The sequence below is a fragment of the Gossypium arboreum genome, chromosome 10 (genome assembly GCF_025698485.1).
Source record: "Gossypium arboreum isolate Shixiya-1 chromosome 10, ASM2569848v2, whole genome shotgun sequence".
NCBI lineage: Eukaryota > Viridiplantae > Streptophyta > Magnoliopsida > Malvales > Malvaceae > Gossypium > Gossypium arboreum.
Genome location: NC_069079.1, coordinates 36,065,825 through 36,080,086, shown reverse-complemented (window position 1 = coordinate 36,080,086; position 14,262 = coordinate 36,065,825). Strand labels below are relative to the sequence as shown.

Sequence of the window (14,262 nt, the reverse complement as noted above, 5' to 3'; positions counted from 1 at the left end):
CCGAAAACTTAGGAAATTTTTCAACACCTAGAAAATTTTTGCAAAGTGCAGGGGCCACATGCCCGTGTGCCCCTATTGTGTCTCTCACATGGCCAAGAGACACACACTCGTGTCTCAGGCCATGTGAACATTCAAAATAGGATCACATGATCGTGTCCCAGCCCGTGTCCAACCCTGTGTAACTTTTTGACTTGGGTCACACGGCCAACACACACGCTCGTGTGGCTAGCCCGTGTGCCCTAAAATTGGCCATACACGCCCGTGTGCCAAGCCATGTGCTAGACCGTGCCAAACCTGTAGGGTATACTAACTTATGCCACACGACCAAGTCACACGCCCGTGTGTGAGGCCATGTGGAGCATACTAACTTGGTTTCAAATTCAACAGTAGGGGACACATTGCCGTGTAACATAACCGTGTGTTACACATAGCTGAGACACACGCCTGTGTCTCTGCCCATGTGGACAGACATAGGCTATTTACTAAGCCAATTTTCCACCCAAACTTGTACACACCTACACCAAACCAATTGGTACCAACACAAGGCATAAATAAGCAATCAATCAACTTCAACCAAGCATCATTTATTCCATTTCAATACCAACAAATACAAGACTCACCATATCACAATATGCAATTCAAATACATACCAAATTTTACCCTTTTCATTCATCAATATAGTCATTTTCAAACATGCATCAAATTACCTAAACTCATAAGCATACTAATTATAAATTCATCATCCATTTGATATTCAACATATCCATTTTCAACAAGCATCAAATACTATCATAACTAGCATTTATAAGGCAATTACTAAACTTAAATAAAGGTCATTTGCACACTTTTATACATCATTAAATCACCATTATAAGCCAACTTACATGGCTATGTATATATAAACCAAACCTAATATTTACAAGCCAACACAATTGGCCAAAATACATATACCAAAAGACCAAGTCCCTATACATGCCATATACTCAAAATACCAAAATTCATAGGTATCAAGTGATAGATGGATAGTGTGAAGCAATCTCCGACGATCCCCGAATCCGAGCTAGCTTGATAACACTATAAAACATGGGAAAATAAACAAAGTAAGCTATAAAGCTTAGTAAGCTCGTATACCATAAACTTAATTCAATCTCAAGATTATAAATCAACAATTTGAATATATCAACATTTAGCATATATTAGCTAACAAATCTTTCATATACGCAATTATGATATTAATCACATTCTTTACAAGTTTCTTCACACCAAAGCTTATAAATGTCACGTACGTACCTGTACCATCTCATATCATTCTCATACTCAATCACATCTTTCATTTACCTGATGAACCATTTGGAATAGAAGTCGGATACTCAAGAGTCTCGCACACTAAGTACCTATACCATGGCTCGAAGCCAAATCATGGTAGCTTATATCTGAAATATTGATATCATGGCCCGAAGCCAAATCGGTATAACTCGCACCCGAAGTGCTAATATCATGGCCCGAAGCCAACTCGATGTATCCTCTAATGACATGTCACTAGTATCCTAAGCTATTCCTAAGGTCCAACTAGGGTTTTGAATGTTAAATCATCATCAAATCACTATCGATCATATCCATATTCTTGTATTCACAATTTATGCAATATCAAAGCATATGAAATACATTTGTATCAAAACTTATAATATACGAACTTACATCGGATGTAAAAACGACGAAACAGGCCAATTAGTCGATAACTTTAGTTTTCCCTCGATCTAGATCCGAATTTCACTTTTCTTGATCTAATTGCAGGAATTTGTCTTAGCCGAATGAAGAACCCTAAAATTTTTCCTTTCTTCCCTTCAATTCACAACAAATAAGAAGATGGACACTAACTTTGCTTTTTGTTTTATTTATTTTAAGTTTATTATGCTAATTACTATTTTAACCTTAATGAAAAACCATTAATATCATCCAAATGATGTCTATCTATGTCCACTTATAATTCAAATGGTCTATTTACGACATAAGGACCTCTAATTTAAAATTCCTTAACTATTTAACACCTTTAACTTATAGAACCTTAATTTTGCACCTTACGTGATTTAGTCCTTTTTACCGAATTGAGCATTCAAAGAATAAAATTTCTTAACGAAATTTCCACGCAAACTTATTATCATGTTGTAGACATTAAAATAATAATAATAAAATAAATATTTTGACTTCAAATTTGTGGTCCCGAAACCACAGTTCCGATTTGACTAAAAACGGGCTGTTACACCAGGCCCCTGCCAGCCCCCTATATCCGCCTCTAATACTAGGATCAACCCTAAGCTTACTCCTAAATTTTTCTGGACCGATTCTCTTCCAAGTTTTATGACCAATATTACATTTATAAATCACAATTTTAGTATCAAGATCATCCAACTCCACCATCTTTATCAAAACTCAACATACTGTAGATGAAACTCATATATTAGTTTTTTTTTAAGAAACTCTAGGAAATAATTTATTGGGTTTTATTAAACAGCATAAATGTTATTGTGACAAAAAAATATTATGAATTTAAGTGTAGAGGTGTTCATGGGCCGGGTTCGGGCCGGGCTCAACTAAAAAATCATACCCATTTATTGGGCTAGAGCCGGGCCCAAAAAATGGGCTTAAAATTTTGCCCAAGCCCGACCTGGATAAAAATACTAAAACCTGAGCCCGGCCCGGCCCGGCCGTATTAATTTTTTATATTATTTTATATTATTTTTAAATATATATAATACATCAAAAATACTAAAAATATCAAAATAAAAATTTCCCAACAAATTGAAAATAAATTTTGAAAAATATGTAGACTTAAATAACACTAAGATAAATGCAACTTAACAAGAAAATGCTTCTAAAATAATAAAAATTTAACAAATGCCTTTAAAATAATAAGAAAATTAATAATAAAATAAATTTTATACAATATCCAAACAATAACAACAAAATAATAGCAACATAATAGTAAAATGGTAGCAAAATATGGAGAAAACAACAAGAAAATAACATTCAAAAATAAAAAAAATATGCAGATTTTTTTGTCCTTTAGTGAATTCGGGCTGGGGCCGGGCCCGAGCTAAAAATACCTTACCCGAGGCCTGGCCCATTTTTTAAACGGGTCTTATTTTTTTATCCAAGCCCATTTTTCGGGCTTATATTTTTACCCAAACCCTCCTACATTTCGGGCTGGCCTTCGGGCCGGGTCGGATAGCCCAGCCCATGTATACCTCTATTTAAGTGTGTTTAATTATATATTTTTTCGAATTTAAGGGTTTGTAGAATTTGAATAGAAGTCTTATATTATTTAAGGAAAAATCTGTATGATTTATGTTTTCCAGAAGTTTAGTTGGAAATGTCATTAATACAATATAATATGTAACATTGCCTACATGTTCGAGACAGTACTAGCATTTGTTTTTGCGACAGATTTGATGACCATTCTTTCACATCATGAAATCACCGCTACTAAATGTATTTTCTTTGCATTTAGACAGCCATAAGGTCCACACAACAGAAATCATTTACAAAGCTCTTTCAATTGCATTGCACTGGAGAGAGAGAGAAGGCCTCAATGGACTCCCCAACTCACCTCCGAACTGCTCATCTTTTGCAATAAGAGAAACAACTCATCACAAAAAGATGGCCTCATTAGACCCTTCAAACTCTCCCCCAAACCACTCTTTTGCACTAAGAGACGCCACAGGTCAATGCTTCTTGAGAAGCCTCTCCACCAAAGAAGCCTCTTTCAATGGTTTCCATTGCTCCCCACCTCGTTACAGCACTCCTTCTCTGCACACTTCTCCTTTATCCTCACCTCTCCGCACTTTCAACCCCAATCCTTCAAACCACACCATCAGCCTTGATGCTTCCTATAAATGCCTATCTTCGGTCCTTAAAAAAGATGGCCAGATTTTATCCATAGCTATCTCGAATGGGATCATTTACACTGGCTCCGATACAAACTTGATACGTATTTGGAAGTTGCCTGAGTTTTCAGAGTGTGGAGTGTTAAAGACTAAAGCATCCACGGTTGTTGCTCTTGCGGTATCCCATGAAAGGGTTTTTGCAGCCTATGGTGATACCAAGATTCGGGTGTGGCGAAGAACATGGGATGGTACACTGAAGCATATCAAGTTGGCAACAATACCCCGGACCAGTGGCTATGTCCGGAGCTACATTTCCAGTAAAGATAAAATGGTAATGTCCTAAAGCTAGCTGTTCATCTTGCTCTATGCATTTATGATATTTATTTGTTTTAGCAATTTTAAGCTAAGTTGCTTTTACTCTGACGTCGAACACGTTTGTGTAATACTTTGGGAATGGATTTGAGCCTTCAGAGACCCTCCAAGCACATAGAAATCTTATAAAATTCGAATATATTCGTGTAAGAGCCATACCCGTGTCCAAGATGCATTCGAATTCTACTAAAGTAGAATTGTTGTGGGGGTAACTGACCGGTGAGTTTTGGTTGAAAATGGGGAACATGGCTAATAATGAACATGAAGGGTTCTTTATGATAGGGAGAGTGAATGCTTAGCATGCATATGGGGGAGCAGAGAAAGTAAATGGGGTCCCTTTAAATTCAACTCTCAACTACTATCTGCCTAAGTTGATTTTAGAAATATCAAGCTTTCTGCATTAAATGTGATGCACTGAAATTTCCAATCTAAAGTTTCTTTTCTTCCTATAAACATGTAATGTGATGGGCATACTGCATAAAATTGAATAATGAATTGGAAAAGAGTGCTCATTGATCTTATATGTGAACGTTGTTAGGAACTTTGATTGACCGAGAAAAGGAAGAATGATATGGAAAAAGAAGGGCGAAGGGGGAGGGGATATCATGTCACAGTTCACACCTTTGACACACAATTTATTGTCTATAGATATTGGTTATCTTCTTTATGACCTTAAATTGCACTAACTTTCTGAAAATTTGGTTAAGTTATTATAGCAAGTAATATTAGGTTAGGGCATTTCACTGATGAAAATTGTAGTCACCAACTAATTTATACTGCAAAAACAGACATCGTTGACAATTCTCTCACTATATAAATGTTCACAGAGAGATATGGTTGGGAAGATTGAAAAGAAAATCAGCTAGCTTTCAAGTTTCAATCTATGCTTGCTTCGATTTTTTATTTTCTTTTTAATTATTCGTGTTTGACACTTATGTTCAAAGATGGATATGGTGAGTTCTTAAATAAGGAAATTACAGTTGCATGAGTAATTAATGTATGAACGGTTCCAGAAATTGATATTTTGCTCCCTCCCTTTACTGTTTATAGCATTTGTGATTTTTACATAATTTAGGTATACTTTGTATATGATTTTATTACAAATTTGACAGACATTGATCAATTGGTTTGCAGACGAGGCATATGGGGCCAATAACATCACTGGCAATCAATATATCAGATAACATCCTATACTCAGCATCTGTTGATAAAACCGTGAAAGTTTGGAGAATATCAGACTTCAAATGCATTGAGAACATCCCTGCACATTCCGAACCCATCAACGCCGTCGTGGTGGCCGACGATGGAATACTCTACACAGCCTCTGATGACGCCACCGTCAGAGTTTGGCGGCGCAATTTTTGCCGAGGTGCATGGCCACATTCACTCATGGTAACCTTACCAGCCAAATGCTCACCCGTCAAAACTCTAACACTAACCGCAGACGGGGGAGTCTTATACGGTGGCTGCACCGACGGGTATGTACATTACTGGCTGAAAGGCTGGGCATCGGGCCAACTGCAATACGGTGGTGCGCTCCAAGGTCACACTCATGCAGTCATGTGTTTAGCCAGTGTGTCTAACTATGTAATCAGTGGGTCAGCAGACTCATCTAGCAGGGTGTGGAGCAGGGAACATGATGGTCAACATGTATGTCTAGCCGTTTTGGTTGGGCACAGGGGACCCATCAGATGTGTGACAGCATTTTTGGGACATGCAGGGGAGGAGGTTGAAGATGGTTGCACCATCTGCACCGGGAGCCTTGATGGAGTTCTCAAGGTGTGGCGTGTAAGTCGTACAAAAAGTGGCAGTGGAGGATTTGTAAAAAATGATTATTTTGAGTTAGATGAGGGAGTTTAAATCATTTGGTTGGGTTCCCACTATCGTACAGTGTAATTGTTAATCATATATATGACTCCTGCAATTTTGTCTGTCTAGTTTATACCCACAAAAATATTTTATACCAGTAATTATATTTATAACTCAAATTTGAATGAATGTGGAACACCGATTAACTTAGGTAAAAAAAAAAAAGGTAAAGATTTGTTTGATTAAATTTTGGGTAAAAATATGATTAAGGTAGAATATTTTGATAATTAAATCTAATCTTTAATTTTTAATACTTAATTTTTAATTTAGCAAAATAATCTTAATTAAAATTAAATCGAAAATAATTGCACCCATCTGAATTTATTCCATAGGTTTGGTTCATTGTTTTAAACTTGAAAAATAGCTTTTTTTTTTCATTTTATTAATGATGTCTTAGCAAAAATTAACTTCTAAACTTTTAAGGCTCGAATATGAGTTTTATCATATACAATTGTAATGTGTGGTCTCCCTCTCACTTAATGATTTTTGTCCAATTCTTCATTTATTGTTTATGGTTCGAACTTTTCTTATATTATCTTTTGCTAGTGAAACCTAAAAAATATATAATTATTGTTTAAATTATAAATAAAAAAATTAATTATTATCCAAATCAATCCAATACTAACAAATCGAAATTTTGTTAATATTAGAATGAAATGGCCTAATAAGCTTAAAATCTTGTTAGACACAATGTCTCAACCCAAGTTATTGGGCCTATGGAGTTAGTTTTTCCTTTTTCTTTTTTCTATTGTCTCTGCCAATTTCGCCGTATCCTTCACTTTGGAGACTCACAACTGAGGGTAACTTCGCGGCATCATAGGTGAGTCACTCATACATCTCTAGACCATTGGTTACTCTACTCTTTATTCATTTGTAGACCATTGGTTCAGCCATTGCCGCTTCGCTGCTACCGGTGTTATCCCTTTTCCTTGATTTTTTTTTTTGGCTATATCTGTTTGGGTTGAATAAATTGAATTAGTTGAGTTTTGGTTTTTCTTTTTTAGAACTTTCAGCTCCTTGTAGTGAAATTTCAAATCCCTCTCAAAGGTTGTATTTTTTTTTTTTATCCTCTTCCTCTTTTCTTCAAACTTGTATGGTTTCCAAGGATCTTTTATCTTTTATCTTTCAATATTTTCATGTTTTTGGATTCGACTGAGTTGTTGTCTTTGTTCACTTGTGAGTAAATATGTAGCTAGACCTTTTGATTAAATACAGAAACTTCATTTCTTAATTGCAAACTGAAACAGGAACAGAAGTGTGCCTTGAATTTTTATGGATTCATTTCTTTTTTTCGTTTACTTAGGATTATATTCTAAATTTTATGGAAAATTTTGGCAAAAAACAAAGGGTGTAATTCATTTGTTTTTGGCTGTATTGCTATTTAGAAAGAAACAAAAATGGGTTAAACATATAATTACTTAATAATTTGTTTATGTTTTGAAAATGCAGATGGCATTGCGAGGAGTTTGGCAACTTAAAAAACTGATAGTAAGCTATTGTGATTGGGGAGGGAGTAGCAGGGGCATCAGGTATGATCCAACTTTTCTTGTTTTCCACTTGTTAAATTTTATATAAACCCCTCGAGTATTATCTTCTTAACTTTCTGGCTAATATTAATTTTTGTAAATTTGCTTGGCACCTCTTGAGTGAAGTACTTTTCTGAATTTCAATGTTTGTTGCATTTCTCTTTTCTGAACATTGCAATGTGTTCTTCATGTCTTTGTTTGCCTAATAAAGCTGGTCCCTTTTTGTTAAATGTTTTCTTGATTTTTGGCCTAGAGTTTGTGCTAAGATTTGCATTTCAATTTTAGGTATCATCCTTGTTTACACTGTGGAGACTCGTACCTATACATAAATTAAACTACCGAACCACTTCTGACTATACTTAGGCTGGCTAATTTGCTAATAATGAATGAATTTGCTTCTACACCATTATATCAAGCTAGTATTAAGCTTCATGTCACTTTCATCTGCACATTATGTGATGGTTTGATAGTTGATGATATTATGGCTGATCTGAATCTAGTTTTAGGTGATTAAATATGTGATCACCAAAGTTGTGGGATTTCATAGATTAAGCAGGATATCATGAATGATGATGGATTTCATCTTGAGACAGGCTGCTTTCTTTAATATTTGTACAACTACATTTGAATGCTTAGCACTTCGGGTTACATTAGGGTACTCAAGTAATCTCTCTACATGTGTATGCACTGATGGTCACTGCTACCTGGTGAAAGAGTAGTGAAAATTTGAACTTTGCTGTTAATCGTCCATTGAAGTATTTTGGGACCAAAATAAAAAGAAAGAGAGAAGCACTTTTCCCACCCTTTTCTTTTGTCTTGTGACTGAGGGTATTCTGGGCCTTGCTGGAGAGGGAATTGACTTTAGGAATTCTTGAAAATAATATGTTGCAGGGATGGTAAGATCTAATGGACTGCTTTTGCTAGTCGTTATCACATGAATAAGTTTTTTAATGACTTAATGATACAATACTGAGATGCCTTTCAAGTAAGGTATATAACAAGGCCATAGGATGGTTTGTTAACATTTGGTTTCGACTCATGCCATGGTAGTCTCAAGTTCAACTGTTATAATTAATAATAACGAGAAGCATGTACAAATATGGTTCCTCTCCTTTAAATGGATGCTGAATTCTCCAAAATCACTCTCAATTTCATGGTAATTTTGACATTGGTATGCCAGGGCATTTATGGAGTCGGACTTACCGACTTTTAAAGAGAAAAACCCTCAGCTCGAGGTGGTTACTGAGCTCATTCGTGGGCAGCATCCACATTTGAAGGGCTTTTACAGTAAGTTATTCTTGGATGAGTTTCAGACAATGCATACACGCATGCATTGGTTTTTAGCCATATCTATGTGAACATGCATGTTTTTCTCCCAAAATCACTTCAGCCGTTTAAAACATATAACTTGCCAATTTCTCAGAGAACAAAAACGAGCGGGTGGTATGCGTGAAGAATAAGACTCCTGAAGATATCCTTCTTTATGCAACCAGACTAAGAAACGCATTGGGAAGAAAGGTGGTGAAATTGAAGACAAGGCATGTAACCAAACACCCCAGTGTGCAAGGTACATGGACAACTGATGTGAAATTTTGAGACACAATAGTACAAGTTGTTCAAAATTTTGTCACTATGTTTCTTTGTTGTTCTATTTAGCCATGAAGGCAACTTTGCCGAAACATTCCCTCGTTGGAGGTAAATGAAACTGTTGTGTATGGACAAAGCCTGTTGATGTCGTAATAAATGATTGGACCCAAATATTTAATAATTTTTTTACTTAGATTTTTTTTTCTGCTCCGCTAATTTACTCATAGAAGTGATTGTTTAATGCTTATGCATCCTTGTTTGACAAAAATTAATCTGAAGCTGGAAGTTTTTTTTTTTCTCAAAGAATTTATCGGAGCGATCTCAGTAACTAATTTTCTACATTTCATAGGCCCATTAAAAGGTAGATATTGATTACAAATTTTAAAGTTGCTCTATACCCAGAGTGAGAATTAAACCCTCAACCACTAGTTAAGGTAGGAGAGACCGAAAGAAAAACTTTTAACACTAACTTTTAACACTATCTTTGGCAGTAGGGAAAGAGGAAGAAAAGAGATAGAGAATTACCAAAGAGGCGGAGAAAGTGGAATTTTTTTTTTCAAAATTTAGTCTATACTAATGGAAAAGAAGCTCTCTCTTCCTCACTCTCATTTACAAAGTAAAATCCCATTCCCTCCCCTCCTTTACTCTTTAAGTCTGGAATTTTCAATTCTTTTATTTCAGATTTTCATTTGAGAAAAGGAGAGCAACCAGTAGAGCAGGGCAGAGGCAGAGAACCCGACCCCCTGCCTTTAATTTTATTTTACTTTTTATTTTTTTCTCTTGTTTTATAATTTTAGATTTTTGGGCTAAATACTTTGGGCCGGTTTTAAGTTATTTGGGCTGAAAATCTTTTTTTGGGTTTCGGGCTAGGATATACTTGGACCAGAAAATAAAAATACCAGGTCAATTTTTTACCAGTTCACGTATGAACCGATTCCTCTCTCATTGCAGACCCGTGTGCAGGACAGTTTTCAGGCCGACCAACTGGTCCAGTTTCAAAAACCATGCCTCAGCCTTAGCATAAAGGAACTCATCATAAAAGAAAAGGACGAATCCAAGTAAAACAATAGATTTCAGATAGAACTGTAATGTGATAAATGATAGTTAAAATATAACATAAACCAAAGAGTAACTAAACTAAATTCATAGAAAGAAAAACATTAATAAAAAGCAAATCCATAAACCCTGCAAAAGCTAGGACAGGACCAGCCAGCATTCATCCAACAAGTCTTTCGACAAAAAAACTCCAGATATGATAGGTTTAAGCAGCAGCCTGAGCAGCAAGCCTCTTCCTCGCTTCCTCAATGATCGACAACTTGATACCCTTGCCCTTGGGAAGCGAAACCCATGGCTTTGTTCCTTTACCGATTGTGAAGACATTGCCTAGACGAGTTGCAAACTCGTGTCCAGCAGCATCTTGTACATGGATTGTCTCAAAGCTACCCTTATGCTTCTCCCTGTTCTTAATCACTCCAACACGTCCCCTGTTCCTTCCACCAGTGACCATGACAACATTCCCAACATCAAACTTAATGAAATCAACAATTTTGTTGCTCTCTAAGTCAAGCTTGATGGTGTCGTTGGCTTTGATCAAAGGGTCTGGGTAGCGTATTGTGCGTCCATCGTAGGTATTCAGGTATGGAATACCCTTCAGGCCAAATTGGACAGACCTAACTTTGCAGAGCTTAAACTGCGGAGTATTAATTCAACAAAACTATGTCAAATCATTATAAGACAACAACAGGGTAAAAGTAGATACTGAAGATCGAACAGTAACATGAAACATAACAAACTAATGTCCCATTAATACAAACCTTAGTCTCATCACCAGTGATGGCATGAAGGCGGAAACGACCTTTAGTGTCATACAGGAGACGGAAGTCCTCATTTGTCTTGGGAATTGACACAACATCTGGTAGTCAGAAACAAGGGACAGTTAAGAGCCATGAATTTCAGCCAAAAGATTCAGTGAGTGAAGTACATGGTACCAGTAATAACCCATGAATTTCAAAACCTAGGATAAAATAGTGAACCCTGGACCAGTGCAAAATACTTTTAGCTACTTAGTCAGACTCAAATATGAGTGTTAGTTACGAGTATGCCTCTCTGACACAAGTATGTTCAATATTTCCAAATTTTACATGTATTTGGGAGGTCTTATCCCCAAACCCATGCCCGGATATATGCATCAATACAGGTATTTCAAGAAAAATGCAGAGGAAGAGCAACAATGGCTTTTACTAAGAAATGCAGAGATCTGAGATACTAGAGCCTACTTTATATGACTTTATAATATGAATAAAAATACAAGTACTTTAATTAATTCACAATGGCAAGTCCCACATACCCATAAAACCAGCAGGGTAGGTCTTATCAGTCCTAACCTTCCCATCTACCATAACATGCCTTTGCATAAGAATAGCAATCACTTCTCTGTATGTCAAAGCATACTTCAGTCTGTTTCGCAGAATGAGAATAAGTGGCAAACATTCCCTCGACTTGTGGGGTCCAGACGATGGCTTTGGCGCCTGCATTAACAAATACAATGAACACAAAATTAAAATGAAGCAGCATCAGACTGGTAAGGAAGCCAAAAGAAAGCTCGGGAAAACAACATACGAATGCACCACCAAGCTTGTCAAGCATCCAATGCCTGGGAGCATTGAGCCTCTTCAAGTGTTTCTTCAACCCTCTAGCCTGTAAGAAGAAAACTTTAAATAAAGCCAAAATTTATATTGTTTAAAGCACAAGAATTTTCACATTAAAAACAATATATGGACCCAAATTTAAAACAAAGGAGAGTTGACACATTCAAAAAACTCAATTATAAACCAATAATCAAAGAAACCCAAACCATTTTAAAAATACCATAACACGAAATCAACAACAAACATTTGATCTAACATTCCAATTTCAGCAACTAAACTTCTTATTTCTCCATCACATGTAAAACAATATTTAGAAGTATAAAGCTGCTATTGCCATACAACAGTAATAAGATATTAACCAGACAAAAAAATCAAATATAATTTTGCAAATAACCCCAAAAATACCCAGAAGCCAAAATCAGCGTTATAAAAACAAAAGAAACATTTTTTTTTTCAATTTTTTATAGAAATATGTACAAGTATACAGTGATTCAACAAACTCATCAAACAAATCTTAAAAGATAATTTAAAGCAAACAAAAGGAAATATGAGAACTGAAGTAATAAGTAAAGAGTGGGAACAAGTCCAAGTGAGCGAAGTGAGGTTCAAAAAAAGAGGAAGAAGCTAACCATGTTGGAGGAAGCGGCTGTTTCCGCTGAAAGTTGTTCTTCTTAAGAAAATGCGAACAAGGGGGAGACAAAACCCTAGCTTTGTTTTAACTTATATATGGGCTTAATAGGGTTTAAATCGACTTGATTTTATTAACGTGGCGGATCAAAGCCCAATTTTTCTAAAATAAAATTTGCAAGTTAAAAAAAAAATTATCTTCAATATTTATATCTAATAATTTCTTATTAAAATTGATTGAGTCTTAATTCAGTTAACATCAATATTGTTGCCAATGCAGGAGGACATGGGTTCGAGTGCGCTGAAGCGCGTTATTGAGTTGGTGTTTATTGGTAATTCTAAGCATTTTATTAAAAAACAAATACTAGGAAATATGATGCTACACTCGTATGAAAGGAAGTAAATATAAAAAATTAATTAACATAATAAATTTATAATTAGTTATAAAATATTTTAATTATTAAATATAATTATAAATTATTATGGATAATATATTTTTAATTAATATATGTAAGTTTTTTTTAAAGTTACACCTACAATTATAATTATAAATTAGAATAAATATAAGTTAAGAATAGCAATAAACATACCATTAAGATAAAGCGTAATTGGATGTAAAATTGTTGTTTAAAACCATTATGAATCATAATTATATATATATTAATAATTTTAATAATTTTAGGTAAACTACATCATTAGTTATTAAATTATAGGTAAGTTTTATATTGGTCACTTAACTAAAAATAAAAGTTACAATTTGATCATTGAACTATTTGAAAGTTTTTATTTAAGTCATTGATCTATTCAAAAGTTTTTATTTAAGTCACTAAGTTGTTAACTTTTTTTAAAAAAAAAAAGTTTCACTAGCGAGCTCTAAGCAATGCTTTGACAATTGATACGGTTGATCAGTATCCATTGACAAGTAGAAGAACATACCTTAAATCCAAATCAATCTGACAGTCAATGTCGAAAATTGGAAAAAAAGTTGTTTGGATTTTGATTTGTAGATTCATAACATCTAAAATTGTTTCATGAAAAAAATTGAATTGTAAAAGAAAAGGGAAAAGAGAGCTTTCGATTAGTGTAAGTAATGCAAAAAAGGAAGTCATATAGCATCGATTTTAACAACCAAGACTTAAATGAAAACTTTTGAATAGTTCAGTGATCAAATTGTAACTTTTTTAGTTAAGTGACCAAAACAAAAACTTACTCATAGTTTAACAACTAATGGTGTAATTTACCATTTTTATGTAAGTACTTATTAAATCTTTGAAATTTAATTTAATCATAGAGTTAATTTTAAAATGAGTCTTTTTATTTTTATTTTAATCAATTTCTTTTCAATTGAGCTTTTAACTAATTAATTTTTGTATACAAATAATTTAATGAATTTATATCAAAGTTAATATATAATTTATTGTAACACCCCTAATCTGGCTCTGTTGTCGAATTAGGGTTACAAAGTATTACCATACAATCGGAAACATTTAAACATCATAACATTCAATAACTTAAATATATCATGAACCGATAAATCACATACATTCCCTAAATCGAGCCATCAAAGCCCTAAAATAGTTTAAAAACAATTCAGGACTAATTTGAAACAAAACGAAAAGTTAGGGAAAAGTAGCAAAAATTAGAAATAGCGGTCACACGACCGTGTCCCAGCCCGTGTCTTCACCCGTGTAACTCACTAAGTAGGGTACATTTCCTTGTGCTAGGCCGTGTGTTAGTGTAACACCCTTA

General features: G+C 34.7%; 3 protein-coding genes across 5 annotated transcripts; 2 read left to right on the top strand and 1 right to left on the bottom strand.

The window, feature by feature from the left end:
• The first annotated feature begins 3,443 nt into the window (after positions 1 to 3,443).
• LOC108488625 (protein JINGUBANG-like) lies at positions 3,444 to 6,244 on the top strand. Its single transcript, XM_017792915.2, has 2 exons — positions 3,444 to 4,215; positions 5,391 to 6,244. The coding sequence occupies exons 1-2, from the start codon at positions 3,469 to 3,471 to the stop codon at positions 6,114 to 6,116; spliced, it is 1,473 nt and encodes a 490-aa protein (XP_017648404.1). The 5' UTR covers positions 3,444 to 3,468; the 3' UTR covers positions 6,117 to 6,244.
• Positions 6,245 to 6,797: 553 nt separating this feature from the next.
• On the top strand, positions 6,798 to 9,419 carry LOC108487549 (54S ribosomal protein L51, mitochondrial-like). 3 transcript variants are annotated; one of them, XM_017791921.2, is made up of 4 exons: positions 6,798 to 6,945; positions 7,575 to 7,654; positions 8,832 to 8,938; positions 9,075 to 9,419. In XM_017791921.2, exons 2-4 carry the CDS (start codon positions 7,575 to 7,577, stop codon positions 9,245 to 9,247), a joined length of 360 nt encoding a protein of 119 aa, XP_017647410.1. In that variant the 5' UTR covers positions 6,798 to 6,945; the 3' UTR covers positions 9,248 to 9,419. The 3 variants fall into 3 exon arrangements, with proteins under 3 accessions (XP_017647410.1, XP_052875878.1, XP_017647411.1); XM_053019918.1 differs by lacking the exon at positions 6,798 to 6,945 and adding an exon at positions 6,970 to 7,038; XM_017791922.2 differs by lacking the exon at positions 6,798 to 6,945 and adding an exon at positions 7,063 to 7,172.
• An 890-nt stretch (positions 9,420 to 10,309) lies between these two features.
• LOC108489713 (40S ribosomal protein S4-like) lies at positions 10,310 to 12,635 on the bottom strand. The gene is made up of 5 exons (XM_017794419.2): positions 12,516 to 12,635; positions 11,858 to 11,935; positions 11,586 to 11,766; positions 11,053 to 11,150; positions 10,310 to 10,928 (listed from the first exon to the last, which is right to left on the bottom strand). Exons 1-5 carry the CDS (start codon positions 12,516 to 12,518, stop codon positions 10,500 to 10,502), a joined length of 789 nt encoding a protein of 262 aa, XP_017649908.1. The 5' UTR covers positions 12,519 to 12,635; the 3' UTR covers positions 10,310 to 10,499.
• Between the last annotated feature and the right edge of the window lie 1,627 nt (positions 12,636 to 14,262).